Genomic DNA, 15592 nt, shown 5'->3' with positions numbered 1-15592 from the left:
TCGGTTCTGTTGGACCAGCATGCTGCGTGTTACTGTGGTTCTGGTCGGTTCTGTTGGAGCAGCATGCTGGTTCTGGTCGGTTCTGTTGGACCAGCATGCTGGTTCTGGTCGGTTCTGTTGGACCAGCATGCTGCGTGGCTCGGATCGCGTCCTGAACTTTGCTGTTGTTTCATCGGTTTCTGTCAGCCTTTCAGTCGTTTTGCCTCCAGTCATTTGAACAGAGTTCTGCACAGCTGCTCCAGAACCGGAACCGGTTCCGGTGGTCACTGACCCTCAGAAGCGTCTCTGCTGATGGCAGGCCAGGAAAACCCGGATCGGACCCCCCATAAAACGTGGCACATGCCGGGTCGCCCCCCGTACAGAGAGGAAGAGGAGCTATAAATCCGCAGGCTGGCACTTCCAGCCGGGCCGGAAGCTTCCCTTCGGATTTAGGGAATGTTGGTAATCAGATCCAGGCGAACGAAACGGGAGCTGGTGTGAAAGAGGAGGAGGAGGATGAAGAAACCAGCTCCAACATGAGACCATCTGCTCATTACAGCTCATGAATGCCAGTCTGCGGTTCCTACCTGCAACCAACCGCACGGCTGCGCGAGTCCTGGGAGGTTTTATTGCTCACTTACGCAAAAAGCCATTCGCAGCACAACATTTCTTGGAAATCCTTCAAAATTCACTAAACGCAGCAAAGGCTATTTTTTTCTAGCTAATTGAGCAATAAACAGCAGATTCAGGCTCTAAGGTACATTTTTACAGCAGCAGGTTCTGTTGGCTCAGCTGAACAGAACCGGCCCGGCCTGGTGAAGGGCAGGTTCTCCCTCTTTGGTGAAACGGATCTTAATTGAACTTTCCAGAACCTTCAGGAGAAACTGTGAGGCGCCACGTCTGCCGACACGGCGCCTTCGCCTCCCAGAGCCTCTGGTGGGTGAACTGGGCTGATCCCCGGAGCCGGTCCGGAACCAGGACAGCGGCAGCACCCCGAGCGCTTAGCATCAGGCTGTTGGGTCAGCTCCCGTTTGCTGGAAGGGTCCTGCACTGGAGGTCGGACCTCCTCATCAGAACCATTTAATCTCTGTTTTACCCATCGTCAGCACCAGAACCACTGGGAAACTGTCTTTCATACAAACTGAGCTTCGGTTTTAGAGAGATGAAGATATTCAAACTCATCATCCTAAACCGTTTAACATGCATCCTCTTTTATAATTTCCCTCTAATTTGTCCATTTGGCGCTGGAATATTAAGGAATATTTCTCCTACACCAACGTCTACGGTTGCTTTTGTCACATTTTAATTCACACACTGTGAAAGAGTCAGTTTTAAACTCGGCTTCCTGTTTGGCCTCCAGGGTTTTTAAAAACTTTAAAGTCTCCGTTTGGCGGTAAGGCGGCGTTTTGACAGGCCTGGTTCTGTTCATCCTCTGGTTTCAGCTCAAACTTCATGAAAAACGGAGAAATCAGACACTCAGTTGGGAAAGTCTCAAGCAAATCCAGGCACTTTAAAAAGTTAACAAAGAAACAGACACAAAGGCTTGTCAACAAACCTGGTCTCAAAATCCAATATGGCTGCCAGGCGTACAAAACACAGCAGTGCAGTTTTTCTTTTTCACATTGAATTGTCCTAATCCAATCCTCCACAAACTGTACAACAACAAAACATTATTCAGTTTAATATGTGAAATTCAGAAGAAATACATTATTAGCTTGTTTTGCTAGTTAGCCTGTTCAGTGAGAGCAACGACTAGCAAATCCCACATGGTTTCCAAACTCTGTGTATTTGTGTGTTTGTGCAAAGACTGTAGAAAAAACAACAAGTTTACTCAGAACTAACAGTTTAATATGCAGTCGCTGCTCGCCGTGCGGCGTACAATCATGTGACGCATTAATAAGGCTTCGTAATAACAGACGGCATACCGAGTTTTCATTTCGACTCTGCTGGACAGCACGGACTTCAAACTTTATAAAAGTGGTGTTTTTATATTGGTTTTGTGGTTATTTACTTCAAAATAAAGCCAGAAATAAGATCGATCATTTCCGCCTTATTTTGTGGGGTCTAAATGTACCACATTTCGAAACAACCAATGAAAATGTGTTGACGGTCTGTTGCTAGGTAGAACGGAGACACGCGGAGAGAGACGAGGGGGGGGGAATTTGGATACGGCAAGAGACTAGCGATGCTGTGGATTTTACTAAGAGTGTTTCGATGGGTTTTTTAGACTATAAGTGTGTTAGTTAGAGTTCGTGGTGTGTGTAGGGGTAGTAGCAGTTTTGCTAGCTATCGCTACATGGCTTCATAGCGAGCACAGAGAAGAGAGACTGGGACGGCCATTTAGACCTCGACTGCAAAGGTTAAACACTGTGGAACACAGAAACTTCACTTTAAAAACGACGTCCTGTTCTTTGCTGCCCAGAAATGGCTCTTCCTGCTGAGACGGTCAGAACCGAGTCCAGACCCGTTCCGTCTGAAACGAGTCGGCAGCAGGAATCTCCCTCACTGAACACATGAGCTCAGTTTTGCTAAAGCTCTTTGCAAAAAGCTCTTCAGATTAAAACGACGGATGAAACTCAATCTGCGCTGACATCTGTACGCCGGATATGCAAACTGTGAGGGATAATAACTCACCATGTCTTCATTGTTGCTAATTATTTAAAGACGCAGGCAGCCGAACCTCTGCAGGTTCATTAAATCCTCAAACAGGTTGGAAAACATCAGGATTTTATTTGTTTTTAATAAGAGGAACATCCTGAATCCTCATTTTAATCAGATCCAAGCCTCCAGTGCAGAGCTGAATGCAGCCGTCAGACCCAGACCGGCACTTTGTCCCTGACCTCTTGACCCCAGAGGTGGAGCGTGAGGTCAGCGCAGTGGTCTCGGTCCTGGTTAATTAGTCAGGCATCTGGGGTCAGGAAGGCCCAGCAGCGAAAACATGCCTGAGAGCTTTTCCTCTGGGGATCTGCTGAGATTCGGTTCTGCCTCGTTTCCACCCGGTCACAAGTTAACTGTGACTAAAGGAAGGAATGGATCAGAACAAAGGAGGCCGGACGGCGTGGAGGGAAACGTCCCACCGCGTTGGTTTCAGGTGCAACACGAGACGGACGCAGCGTTTTAACAGGCACTCATAACTTCTTACAACAAGTTTGACCTCTTAGTCAGGATGCCGTTTTCGTGCTGCACTGTCCTTGTTGTGCAAGTTCACTTTGTACAACATTCATTTCCATAATATAATTATGTCTGTAGGGCAGAAAGTTATACATTCAGATCCAAACTCCCAGATTTAATAAAGGTTTAATAAGATAGAAGTTTCTGTAAAGGTCTTAAACTCTGAGACGGCGTCATCCATCACAGTAATAAAAGCTTCAGCGTCTTTTACTTGGAATCTAATTTACATCTGATTCGCTTTTCTTTGCTCACATAAAGGTTGCATTAATAATGCAGAACTCCTCAAATGTTTGTTTCTTATCATTTCTCTGAATTGTTTGGAAGGAAGTTCAGCTGCTGTCAGACGCTTTAATGCGTTAAGACGAAACCTTCATGTAAAACTCTGAATTATTCTGTAACATAAAGTCTCCACTAAACTGTCTGATCAGGATTTACAGAAAATATTTGTGCTTGAAAGAACGACCGTTATTCTAAAACTGAAAGAAGTCAAATTTAAACAAATCACTTGTAAAATATCAATAATTTCTGTAGACTGAATTGTTTTCTCTCATAAATAAGTACTGGCTGCTGTCAGCTAAGTTTAATTCTGTATTTTATTTTATTTTATGGTTTTTTTTGTTTATAGTAAAGGGGGAGAAGGGGGCTGCACAGTGGTGCAGTTGGTAGAGCTGTTGCCTTGCAGCAAGAAGGTTCTGGGTTCGATTCCCGGTCTTTCTGCTTGGAGTCTCCATGTTCTCCCTGTGCATGGTGGGTTTTCTCCAGGTACTCCGGTTTCCTCCCACAGTCCAAAAACATGACTGTCAGGTTAATTGGCCTCTCCAAATTGCCCCTAGGTGTGARWGTGTGTGTGCATGGTTGTGTGTCTCTGTGTTGCCCTGCGACAGACTGGTGACCTGTCCAGGTGACCCCGCCTCTCACCCGGAACGTTAGCTGCACCAGCAACCCTCCTGACCCCACTGAGGGACAAGGGTGTAAGAAAATGGATGGATGGATGGATGAAGGGGGAAAAGAAAATTAGAAAATAAGAAATGTCCAAAAATCCAAATGTAAAAAAACGGAGCTGAACTGAGCTGGATCCCAGCCAAACCTCCGACCTCCAGAGGAAACCTGCCTTGTTCTCTCTGAGCCAAGTAGAAAACATTCATTACTGAAATGTTCCCAAGTAAAACCTGCGTCTTTTAAACTGTTTAAAACCATCACTGGAAATTATTCTCCTTTAAAAATGTTCATGCAAACTTATCACAACAGACTCTGTTTATTGTTTTGATATTTGATCATGTTTTTTGGAAATTAGGCAACAAATACATAAAATTGGCCAACATTAGCTCTTCAGCACAAGAAAGTGAACCAACTGATTATAATTTCTTATTTTCTTCAGAAGTGAATAAAAACACTCGTCATCCTAACTGACCTCCTGTTGAATCAAACTTTAGAGTGAAGTCAGACCAGGCGTTTTGTTTCTGGAAGCTGCTGTTGGGAAGGTGAGCGAAGGCCTTTGTGAGCTGAATGGAGCTGGTTGTGGGACAGGAAGCCAGCTGAGCTTCGGCCTCTTTGGGTCTTGGCTCTGTGTGTAAACAGTTTCTGTTTGTGTTTTGTTGCCTGCGCCTGAGCAACCAGGAAGTTGCTCCCGAAATCTGAACAGAGGGTCGGATGCAGCCCGCCTCCTGCAGAGAGGCTTTAGCTGTGCATGCAAGAAGTAATTTAATCTTAATCTCCTTTGTTGCCTAACAAGCTGGTGTTTTATCTCAGTAAGATCATTTCACTGTTTTCTTGTAAAACACTTTTCTTTCCTTATATAACACCGTTCTCACTTTCAGTCACGACTCGACTCGGTTTCTGAGAAACTCTTTCAGTGGACGCAGTCCGCAGCTCCGTGTTTGTACAAAGAGTCTGGGTGAGGTCCAGAGCTGTGCAGGCACTTTGTCCAACATGCTGCTTGGTGGGTCTGATCCTCCCTCCTTCCTGCCGGTGGGGGGTGGCAGCAGCGTGTGGAGGTCCAGAGACGGCCTGCAGTGTGTGTGTGTGTGTGTGTGTGTGTGTGTGCTGCCAGAAGCCCTTTAAATGAGTTACCTTTAAGGACCTCTGTTACAGCCGACGTCCCAATAGTCTAAACTATTTACAAAAACCTAAACATGTGAGAACCTTGAGAGAAAACGTCAAAACACTGTAAAAAAAAATAAAAAATCCACCTAGTTTTGGTCGTGTAGCATTGATTATCCCTGCTGTTTGTGTAGCAACGTGCAAAAGTCACACATCAATGTCACGTTTTCCTCTAATTTTTTGTTTTTGAGACAAACTGCACAAGAAAAACTGTGAGAAATCATAAAAGGTCCAAAGGAAAACATCCAGAAATCTCAGGGATTAAGATCGCTTTTAAGTAAAGTCGCAGGTCAGAGTTTATTTCCTTTTTTTAAACGCTGTACAAGTATTTAAAAACGGCTAATTTTCTAATAAAACATTTCACTGAATAGATTTTTTAACACAAAAAGCTTTAAAGGTGACGTTAGAGTGCGATAGGAGGTTGTAGCTGTCGGGACGTTCCTGTGGGTCTTCCTGCAGCGTGGTGACCTGAAGCCTGAATCCCTGCTCACAGTCGTCCTGCATTCGCGTTTCCAAACCTCCGTCTGTCCTGTCATAACATCCCACCGCGCCTCAGCTGCAGCCAGACGCCCTGAATGTTTATTCCATCCTCCAGCCCTGTTCTCCATCAGGACCGTAACCTTTTCCTGATCCACAGCTGACAGGCGAAAGTTCAGCTTCATTTTTAAACCCGGAGTCTTGACCGATGCTCAGCAGAGGCCGTCAGGGAATGAGCGACTCAGCCGGAGCTGTTTGCTCGGCTGCTGCAGTTCTGTGTATTCCTGCTGCATCAGGCTGTTCTGAACCATCCTGTCCCTGTAGGAACGAGGCGTCATGGAGTGTAAGAACACCAGTTAACCCAACGCACATGTTGGAACCGCCTGACAGCGTGCAGATTACAGCAGTTTTCACCACTTCAATGGGGAATACTTCTCTACTGACTGGATCTAACCATTGCACGTTATTCAAACTTAATTATAAAGTAAAATTTCACAAACATCTTTTTAACAGCACTTGCCACAAGCTCCCTCAGTCCTTTTAGACTTTTTTTCTGCTGGAGCGAGCCCAATTTTTATTGATATGACTCCTTTGAATACAAAACACTTTATAAAACAAATTAAAAAGGCTCAAATTCACAGAGAGGGAGATCGCAAAACATCCAGGAGAGAAAATGTCATCAAAACAAACGTGAGCATCTTAAACTGTTAGACGGTTTTTAGAAAAGATCAAAAGTTTTTATACTTGCTTGAGGTGGTTCATGGTTTTTCCCCCCAAAAAAATTACAACACACTGAAGGGGAGTAAGAAAAACCTTTAAGTAGCAAACGCCTCCAACCACCGGTGGGTCTGTGCCTTACCAGAGGCACAAAACTCTGGAAACTGAAATGTAATTCCTCCGGTTCAGAGGACAGGACTGCCTGTTTTTCTGAGATGTTTCTGTTACGGAGTGAAGCTTCTTCAAACAAAACGGAGGCTCGTATGTCTTTTACTGAACCTTTCTGTTCAGTTCTTTATTGAAGAGMGAAAACRRCRACAGCTGATAACGGCAACAGCTGTTCGTAACCAAGACAACCAAAATATCAACAAAGCAAGATAGTGACAAAACAGAACTAGATACTTAAGCATTCTTCAAAATAAAAGACTTCTTCTATTCAAATAAATCATGTCTTGCACTTAAATATATTTCACTTCATCCTTGTAATTATATACAATCATCCATCCATCCATTTTCTTGCACCCTTTTTCCCTCAGTGGGGTCGGGAGGGGTACTGGTGCCTCTCCAGCCAACGTTTCGGGCGAGAGGCGGGGTCACCTGGACAGGTCACCAGTCTGTCGCAGGGCAACACAGAGACACACAACCATGCACACACACACTCACACCTAGGGGCAATTTGAAGAGGCCAATTAACCTGACAGTCATGGTTTTGGACTGTGGGAGGAAACCGGAGTACCTGGAGAAAACCCACCATGCACAGGGAGAACATGGAGACTCCATGCAGAARGACCCCAGGCCGGGAATTGAACCCAGAACCTTCTTGCTGCAAGGCAGCAGCTCTACCAACTGCGCCACTGTGCAGCCCTCTATATACAATCATGTTCAATTCAATTTAATAATAATCATGTAATCTATGCTTAACATATAATTGGAAATCAGTCACTTATATCATACTGAACAACATATAAGTGTAAAAAAGTCCGTTTCCATGCTGGTTTGCATCCTTTACTTCCTGTTTACTACAGCTAATCGCAGCATCAACACCGACACAGGGCTTAAGCTGCTAATCGCACTTTGTGAATCAAGTTTGATTTGGTCCAAACCTGCAGATGGAAACAACCCAATTTTCTTTTTTCTTTCCTTCTTTTTTTTGCCATATTTTAAAAGTTTACTCAGAATTTGCTAAACAAATTCTGTTAGCTTCTGTTAGCTTCTGTTAGCTGCTGTTAGCTTCTGTTAGCTGCTGTTAGCTGCTGTTAGCTTCTATTAGCTGCTGTTAGCTGCACACATGAACATAGCTGAGTGTCATCAGCATAGCAGTGAAACATTATTTACTGTTATGTTTTATAGAGAAAACTATAGAAATAGAGGGATTAAAACTGGACTGTCTAAATATAAAATACATCTTGGACATTTTGTTTCTTACAGCTTTCCCTCCTTTCTGTCACCTTTAAAGTTCCCACTTTATCTTTTATAAGGATCTACCCAACTATTATCCAGAGGGGCAGTCGGATAAGTCACTTACTGTCAAAACATGTTTACAAACCTGAAGGCAGCAATCATTTAACGTAGCTTTAACTTAAAGTCCTAAAGACAGAATTTCTCTCGATAAGGAAGGCGAAGGAATAAACGTGTAAACTTTTAGTCTGCAGTCCGGCCTGGTTAATCCGGAGCGCCACCGGGAGCCCGGGTAAGGCGGGTTGTTCTGGAGTCTGTGACGGCAGCAGAGGAGTCGGCACTTCATCGTCTCTCCTGCTCGAAGTTTCAGAGCTGCTGCTTTAAATGAAGACAACGTTTGTTTCTTTATAAGAGCAGAAGGAGGGCAGCCAGCAGGCGGTGTCATGTGTTGGTCAGTAAGTGTGTAGCTGGGAGTGACACGCTACACCAGTGATTACAGACCAGTCCAACATGTCTCACTGGATGGTTGGACATGCAAAATCATAGTAATCAACGCAGTGAAAGGAGAGTAGCTGTTTTAAGTGCCAGCTTAGTGTAACACGCAGTTTATGGCTTTTGTTTGTGTTGCAGCCTGAAATGGTGATGAACATATCCGATTTTTGTCCTTTCAGCCGCTGAAATACAAAAACAAGTTTTCATTTCAGCTCCAAAGAAACATTTTGGGTCTCAGAGCAGCAAAATGAAGCCACAACTTCACCATAAAAACACTGAAGAGTTGCTGAATCCTGCATTCAGTTTCTGCGTTTGATTTTAGCCAAACTTATTACGAGCGATTATTGAAGGTCCACAGAGTCCCTCATCCTGGTCCAGACCGGCGGTCCTCCAGGCTTTGCTTCTGATTTTGGCTGCCATTTTATTAATTTTACTCCCTGATAGCTTAGTGAACTTTGTGCGTTTAATCAAACAGTGAAGGAGACGAGTTGAGTCCCAAAGAGGACAGAAAGGCCTCAAACTGAATCCAGCGGATGAGGAGTTTCTGAGAGCAAAGACGTAATTTCCTACATTTGGGAATCAAAAACTTTACTTTCTGTCTGGTGAAGCGCCGACTTGTGTTTGTAAGTTTATTTAACTTTTTTTCTTGCCAAATTAAATTGACAGACAGATTCTGATATTTTCTGATGATGTTAAATGTAAACAAGTATCAGTAAATATATGACGCCACGGGGGAAGCATTATGGCGCCACCTGGAGGCTGGCAGTGGAACAAATAAAGATTTTCATTTTGCTTGTAATAAAAGTTGTTTTTTAAATCGGACCACATTAGAGTCAAGTTCAGAGTTGTGCTTTATAAACATTGTGTTATTTTTTGTAGTTTTCATAGTTTTTGCTCTAATAACTTTTCCACCTGAGATAAAAAAAAATAAGCAGTGAATCATGTAAACAACACAAATCCCCTGGAGCTGACCTGAAGTTTGTTTTTTTTATTGCCATTCTAGCAGGTTGAGTCGCTATAAACTGTAAATGTATAAATGTTTGTTTTTCTGTCCCCAGTGGAGAAAGTGGAGCTGGTAAAACCGAAAGCACCAAGCTGATCCTGAGGTTCCTGTCGGCCATGAGCCAACACTCGCTGGAGGTTTCCTGCAGAGACAAAACGTCGCACGTGGAGGAGGCGCTGCTGGAGAGCAGGTCGTCATCCCGGCTAACCCGGCTAACGCTTCCCGGCTCCCCTTCTGCCTGATGACTTAACGACTCTTTTCTCTCTCTCTCTCTCTCTGCAGCCCCATCATGGAGGCCTTCGGAAACGCCAAGACCGTCTACAACAACAACTCCAGCCGCTTCGGGAAGTTCGTCCAGCTGCATTTCAGTCAGAAGGGAAACATCCAGGGAGGAAGAATTGTTGACTGTATCCTTTCTAAAGCACTCAGACTCATTTTCTGTTTTTATACCTGGAAAAGGTTTTGGATAAATTAAAGCAGGAAGTGGTTTAAATCAGAAAAAGCTTCCTCCAGATATCTGTTGAAAGTGAAAGATTAGATTTTTTAAAACCAGTTTTTAATATTTGTAAGCCTTAGTTTTATGGTTTGCAGCCAGATTATGACTGATTGACGGTTATTGTCTTTGTGGATTCATTTCTGACATTTTGATTAATTTTATAACTCTGCTGAGATATTTGCCTGTTTTGTATCTTAACTTGATTCTTTTCTGATGAAAGATCTGCTAGAAAAAGTAAGTGTTTATGATTCTTCCAAGCCTCGACTATCACTGATGTTTAAGTCTTCATGGTCTGATTAAAGCAACAGTTGATGTTGAACGTTAAAACTCAGAAAACATCACAAAAACTTTGTGAAAACGTCTCATTTGTCTGGAAATCTTAAGTCGCCTCTGCAATCATTTTAGATTTCAGAAACACAAACCAACAGATGATAATGTTCTGCCCTGGATTTGTCTTTATCCCCTTCAGAACCGAGTTGTTCGGCAGAACCCAGGAGAGAGAAACTATCACGTCTTTTACGCCATATTGGCAGGAGCCAGCAGCCAGCAAAGAGGCGAGCCAACAAAAGAAATGACGTTCATTTGAAAACGGTTTCTTTGGGTAACATTTCATTTTGTGAGGGAGGATCAGATGGTTTTCTGTTTGTCTCTGCAGAGGCGTTCGGGTTGACGCGTCCTGACAGCTACCACTACCTGAGACAGTCCAGCTGCACGGAGGACAAGACCATCAACGACAGCAGCACCTTTCAGGACGTCCTGGTACCAACCCGACGCATTCAGTCAGAACCTAAACTACGCCTGAGTGTCTGGTTTTAGCACATAGTTGGTCTGAGTAGAAAAGCCTCAAATCTTCAACATTAGGAAGAGAAATGATCTTTATTCTGTGCTGTTACTTTAAGGGTGGTTTAAATATAACTGATTTCTTGTCTTTATGTTTTATTCTAATTAATTTCAGTGCATATACATGCTGCTTGTCTTTTTTATTTCCCTCTTCAGAGCACGTAGGTTGTATCTTATTAACGTTTAATAAGTTATTCATAAACTTACACCAGTAAAATCCCCAAAACTGAGAACATACTGACTGCAAATAATGCCAAGCGACAAAGAAATCAAAGCAGTTTATTTAATAACGCAGCAGCAGCAGCAGCTCGTCTGGTCTTCATGCTGAGGTTCTTCGTGTCTTTGTGTTTTCAGAACGCGATGCAAACCATGCAGTTCACAGAGGAGAACATCCGGGAGGTCCTGCGCCTCCTGGCGGGGATCCTGCACGCAGGAAACATCGAGTTCATGACGGCTGGCGGCGCTCAGGTCGCCTCCAAATCAGGTTGGAAAATTCATCCTCACCTGGTTCCATTTTCTCTACCAGCTCCTCTCTGTCCCGCATCTTTAATTATGTCTGGAAGTTTTTCCATTGGGTTGTACAAATCAAATCTATCATGAATAGCGAATGTTTGAAATCCTCCCAGAGTTTCTGAGTTTACTCTACTTGTGGGTTTTGTTGTTTTCTGTTGCAGCTCTGAGTTGGACGTCTGAACTTCTGGGCCTGAACTCGGAGCAGCTGGCCGAAGTCCTGACTCACCGCTCCATGATCCTCAGGGGGGAGGAGATCTCCACGCCGCTGACAGTCGAACAGGTCAGAGGTCATCGAGCAATACATGGAGAAGATGCATTTATTTTATTTTAACTAAAACTCCTGACGAAGTCCAGCCATTCACTGAGCTTTCTGCTGCAGAGCTGCTTTATGAGGGCCGTCAGAGTCTGCAGCAGCAAGTGGTGCAGCTCAGGCTAAAAAGACAAATATCAACAAAAAGCTTTTAATTACAACAAACAAGATTAGCTACCATAACTATGTAGATACACAGATTACAATGTTAACGCTACAAACCTGCTGAAGCTCTGATTCAGAGACGAGTCGATGTGTGAAGGAGCCGTTTCTTTATTAAAGAGGAACAATGGAGAGTCGGCACTCTGACAGTTATAAACGGCTGATCAGGCCTGAAATCTGGGCTTAGTCAGACCTGAACCTCCAGAGTCACATAGACACAGTTACAAAGTCAGCCTTTTATCTCTCAAACCAATAAATTGGAGCACATCGCCTCAGCTCTAACGCCGTCCACTGGCTTTAAGACAGTTTACACTATTAAACTTCCAGAAATCCTTTATCGTTCTAAACGAACTGGCGCTTCAGTTCTGCTTATTCCTGTGGTGATTTATATCTGCCTGGGTGAATGTTAGTGTAGCTGAGACCTTTGACCTGTTGTCTCAGAATGACCCGTGTGGTTTTGCAGGCGGTGGACTCCAGGGACTCCATGGCCATGGCACTTTATTCTCAGTGTTTCAACTGGATCATTCACAAGCTGAACCACCGCATCCGGGGCAAGGAGGACTTCAAGTCCATCAGCATCCTCGACATTTTTGGATTTGAGAACTTTGAGGTTTGCATCTACCTTCTCTGTAGCGCTTCATCAATAATAAACGCTTTGCAACATGATCTTGTATCTCTATTCATGATATTCGTGTATTATTTGTGCATTTAGTTTTGGGTTGATGTACAAACCTCAGGAATTTGAAGTATTTTGCTCCCCTCAGGTTAACCGCTTCGAGCAGTTCAACATCAACTATGCAAACGAGAAGCTTCAGGAATATTTCAATAAGCACATTTTCTCCCTGGAGCAACTTGAATACAACAAGTAGGTGTCTGTGCTTCGCTCGTTCTCCTCCGCGCAGAACGTTTCCGTCTGTTCCAGCCGCTTCGGGTCTGGGTTGAAATGGAAAGAAGGGAAAGAGACGATGGAAAACAAATATTTCAGTTTTTCCTTCTGTTCCACGTTTTGAACAAATGGAAATTGGATCTAAAAGTAAATTAAACAGTGTAACTGCAATCTGTTTCCTAATAATAATGATAATCTGTATTGTTTCTGAAGGCGGTGGAACGTCAGACCTTGAATGTAAAGTTTTAATGGGGATATTTTGCTTGTGACACACAGAGACACACACACGTTCGTGTCTGAAGTGATGGAAGCAGCAGTTTTATAAACAGCTGGTGGGACATGCAGATAAATACACTGAACTTGGATCTGAGCCCAGACTTTGGTTATTTGTGTGTTTTTGTGGAATAATAAATGGAAACAGAGCCTCCATCTGGGGAAGTGAGAAGCTCTGAAATGTAAAATGTGACGATGTTGATGTTTCGTTTTGACCTGAAACGGTCCAACATGATCTCCTGCCAGCTCTGTGTGTCTGTGGTGTTCATCATCTGCTGCTGCTCTGCCTGCAGAGAGGGCCTGGTTTGGGTCGACATCAACTGGATGGACAATGGAGAGTGTCTGGATTTGATCGAGAAGGTAAGCAGATGATTTCTTACTGAAAACAGGATTATTTTTAAAGCTCGTAAACAATTTTACATCAGATTAAAACATGTGGAGTAGTGAGCCAAAACAAGGTTATTTTGGCGATAAACATGTATTTATTGTTTGCTCTGCAGAAACAGTGTGAATGTCAACTTTTTGACGTTTTTGTAGAAACTGGGTCTCCTGGCGCTGGTGAATGAGGAGAGCCACTTCCCCAAAGCCACAGACGACACCTTACTGGAGAAACTGCACAGCCAGCACTCGGTTGGTCTCCAACATCCTCCTCTCTCTTTATGTTCATGCGAGATGCACAAAATGTCATGAAATCATTGGAAGGATGAAAGTCCAAAAGTCTAAATCACATTTTTACATATTTGTCCCGCATGAATGGAACGTTCTCCTGTCTTTCCCATTTTAAAAACGGGCTAATAGATTTTATTCAGCAGCTATGCAAAGTCAGCATCAGTTTTATTTGTGTGGAATGTTGAAAAACAAAAAAGAGCTTCATAATTTATCCAATTTTAATAAAATAAGCTCTGATTTAGCACTAGATTGATGTCCATCCATCCATCCATCCATTTTCTTTCACCCTTGTCCCTCAGTGGGGTCAGGAGGGTTGCTGGTGCCTCTCCAGCTAACGTTTCGGGCGAGAGGTGGGGTCACCTGGACAGGTCGCCAGTCTGTCACAGGGCAACACAGAGACACACAACCAGTGGCGCAAAAAGTGGGTATGCAACGCATAGGGGCGCAGCACCAGAGGGGGCGCCAAAACCCCGTCTAGAGGGGGCGGCGCGCCGATGATTGTTTTCCCATACACTTCGGCGCGTGTAACGCTCCTTCACCTCGCGCACATAACGAGGTAAATTTACCCTTCACGTATCGTCGCCTCGGGTCGCCTGGGGGGGGGGTGCTGAGTGAGCGTCGCTCCTTCACCCTGACGATCCTTCCCGCGGGGGGTTGGTTGGTGGGGGGCGCCGATCTATGTTTTCGCATCCACCTGAATAATGTGTAGTTGCGCCACTGCACACAACCATGCATACACAGTATGCCTACCCCCGAGGGAAGGAACGTCAGGGTGAAGGAGCGTCGCTCACTCAACGCCCTCCCCCCCACCCCCGAGGCGACGATACGTGAAAGGTAAAACTCGCTACATTTACCTCATTATGTGCTAGAGGTGAAGGAGCAAGGCGCGCTGAACTGTATGGGAAATCATCGGCTCGCCGCCCCCTCCAGACGGGGTTTTGGCGCCCCCTCTGGTGCTGCGCCCCTATGCGTTGCATACCCTGCATACCCACTTTTTGCGCCACTGTGCATACACACACTCACACCTAGGGGCAATCTGGAGAGACCAATTAACCTGACAGATTGATGTAAAAACTGTAAATTGTATATCCTGTTTGACGTTGTGAAGGCTATTACCTCAGAATAATTGACTTTTTCTTTTTCTCTGCAGAAAAATCCATTTTACGTGAAACCCCGTGTTGCTGTGCACTTATTCGGAGTCAGACATTATGCAGGAGAGGTGATATTTTTACTGCTGTTTTTATTGAGATCTGAAAACTGTGAGGAAAAAAAAAAAACAAAGCTTCGCTCCCGTAAAACCGCGCTGCCCCCTTGTGGCCGTCTCCAGGTGGTGTATGACGTGAGGGGGATGCTGGAGAAGAACAGAGACACCTTCAGGGACGACATCCTCAACATGCTGAGGGAAAGCAGGTCGGCTGCATGTGTTTTCCACGAGGAAACGCGTTTTTGACCTTCATCACCTGTTCCTGACTCCGCCCTTTGTTTGCCAGGTTGGACTTTGTCTATGATCTGTTTGAACACGTCCTGAGCCGGAACAAGCAGGACACGCTGAAGGGCAGCACCAAGCACCGACGGCCCACCGTCAGCTCCCAGTTCAAGGCAAGTCCAGCTGGGAGCAAACAGCAGAGGAGCCTCCTATCAGAACATCATCTATACTAGCGTGTAGAAAATAGAACATAGAATTGAATTCTATACTTTCTACAGACGCTGTAGAAAGTATAACGTCTGGGGAAAGTTGTACTTCTATAGTACGTGTATTTTCCAGTACTATAGTATTCTCTAGTACTAGAAAGTACTAGTACTAGAGTACCACATTGATCTAGTACTAGAGAGTACTATAGTGTATTTTTTCAAAAGTATTACTTTCAATATGTAGTATAGAATAATACTATCTAGTGAACTGTATTGAAAGTATTACTTACACTTTCAACTACATAGAAAGTATATGGTATATAATTAACATATAACAGAAATAGAACACAATATAATACTACATAGCATGTAATACTATAGAAAGTTATATTTAATATATAGTTACTACATAGTATTATATACTATACATTCTATGGGGAAAGTATTCCATAGTATATAAATATAAAGCTACAT

The 15592-nt window shown here is 43.9% G+C and overlaps 1 protein-coding gene and 1 long non-coding RNA gene across 3 annotated transcripts in view; one reads left to right on the top strand and one right to left on the bottom strand.

The window, feature by feature from the left end:
• myo10 (myosin X) overlaps positions 1 to 15592 on the top strand; it is a 101227-nt gene that overhangs the window by 36011 nt on the left and 49624 nt on the right. For both annotated transcript variants that reach the window (XM_017309984.1, XM_008434789.2), the window contains exons 5-18: positions 9393 to 9527; positions 9620 to 9744; positions 10054 to 10067; positions 10303 to 10387; positions 10489 to 10592; positions 11028 to 11157; positions 11348 to 11466; positions 12122 to 12268; positions 12423 to 12523; positions 13111 to 13177; positions 13355 to 13447; positions 14637 to 14705; positions 14814 to 14896; positions 14977 to 15085. In XM_017309984.1, coding sequence (XP_017165473.1) covers positions 9393 to 9527; positions 9620 to 9744; positions 10054 to 10067; positions 10303 to 10387; positions 10489 to 10592; positions 11028 to 11157; positions 11348 to 11466; positions 12122 to 12268; positions 12423 to 12523; positions 13111 to 13177; positions 13355 to 13447; positions 14637 to 14705; positions 14814 to 14896; positions 14977 to 15085 — 1381 coding nt within the window. The remainder of the gene's footprint in view (positions 1 to 9392; positions 9528 to 9619; positions 9745 to 10053; positions 10068 to 10302; positions 10388 to 10488; positions 10593 to 11027; positions 11158 to 11347; positions 11467 to 12121; positions 12269 to 12422; positions 12524 to 13110; positions 13178 to 13354; positions 13448 to 14636; positions 14706 to 14813; positions 14897 to 14976; positions 15086 to 15592) is intronic.
• The window catches only part of LOC103480044 (uncharacterized), a 14229-nt gene continuing 13355 nt past the window's right edge, over positions 14719 to 15592 (bottom strand). Inside the window, exons 2-3 of the long non-coding RNA XR_536037.2 lie at positions 14947 to 15095; positions 14719 to 14837 (exon numbers count right to left, since the gene is read on the bottom strand). This is a non-coding gene — a long non-coding RNA (uncharacterized LOC103480044). The remainder of the gene's footprint in view (positions 14838 to 14946; positions 15096 to 15592) is intronic.

This window comes from Poecilia reticulata, linkage group LG17 (genome assembly GCF_000633615.1).
Source record: "Poecilia reticulata strain Guanapo linkage group LG17, Guppy_female_1.0+MT, whole genome shotgun sequence".
Taxonomy (NCBI): Eukaryota; Metazoa; Chordata; class Actinopteri; order Cyprinodontiformes; family Poeciliidae; genus Poecilia; species Poecilia reticulata.
This window is presented reverse-complemented; position numbering and strand designations above follow the sequence as displayed.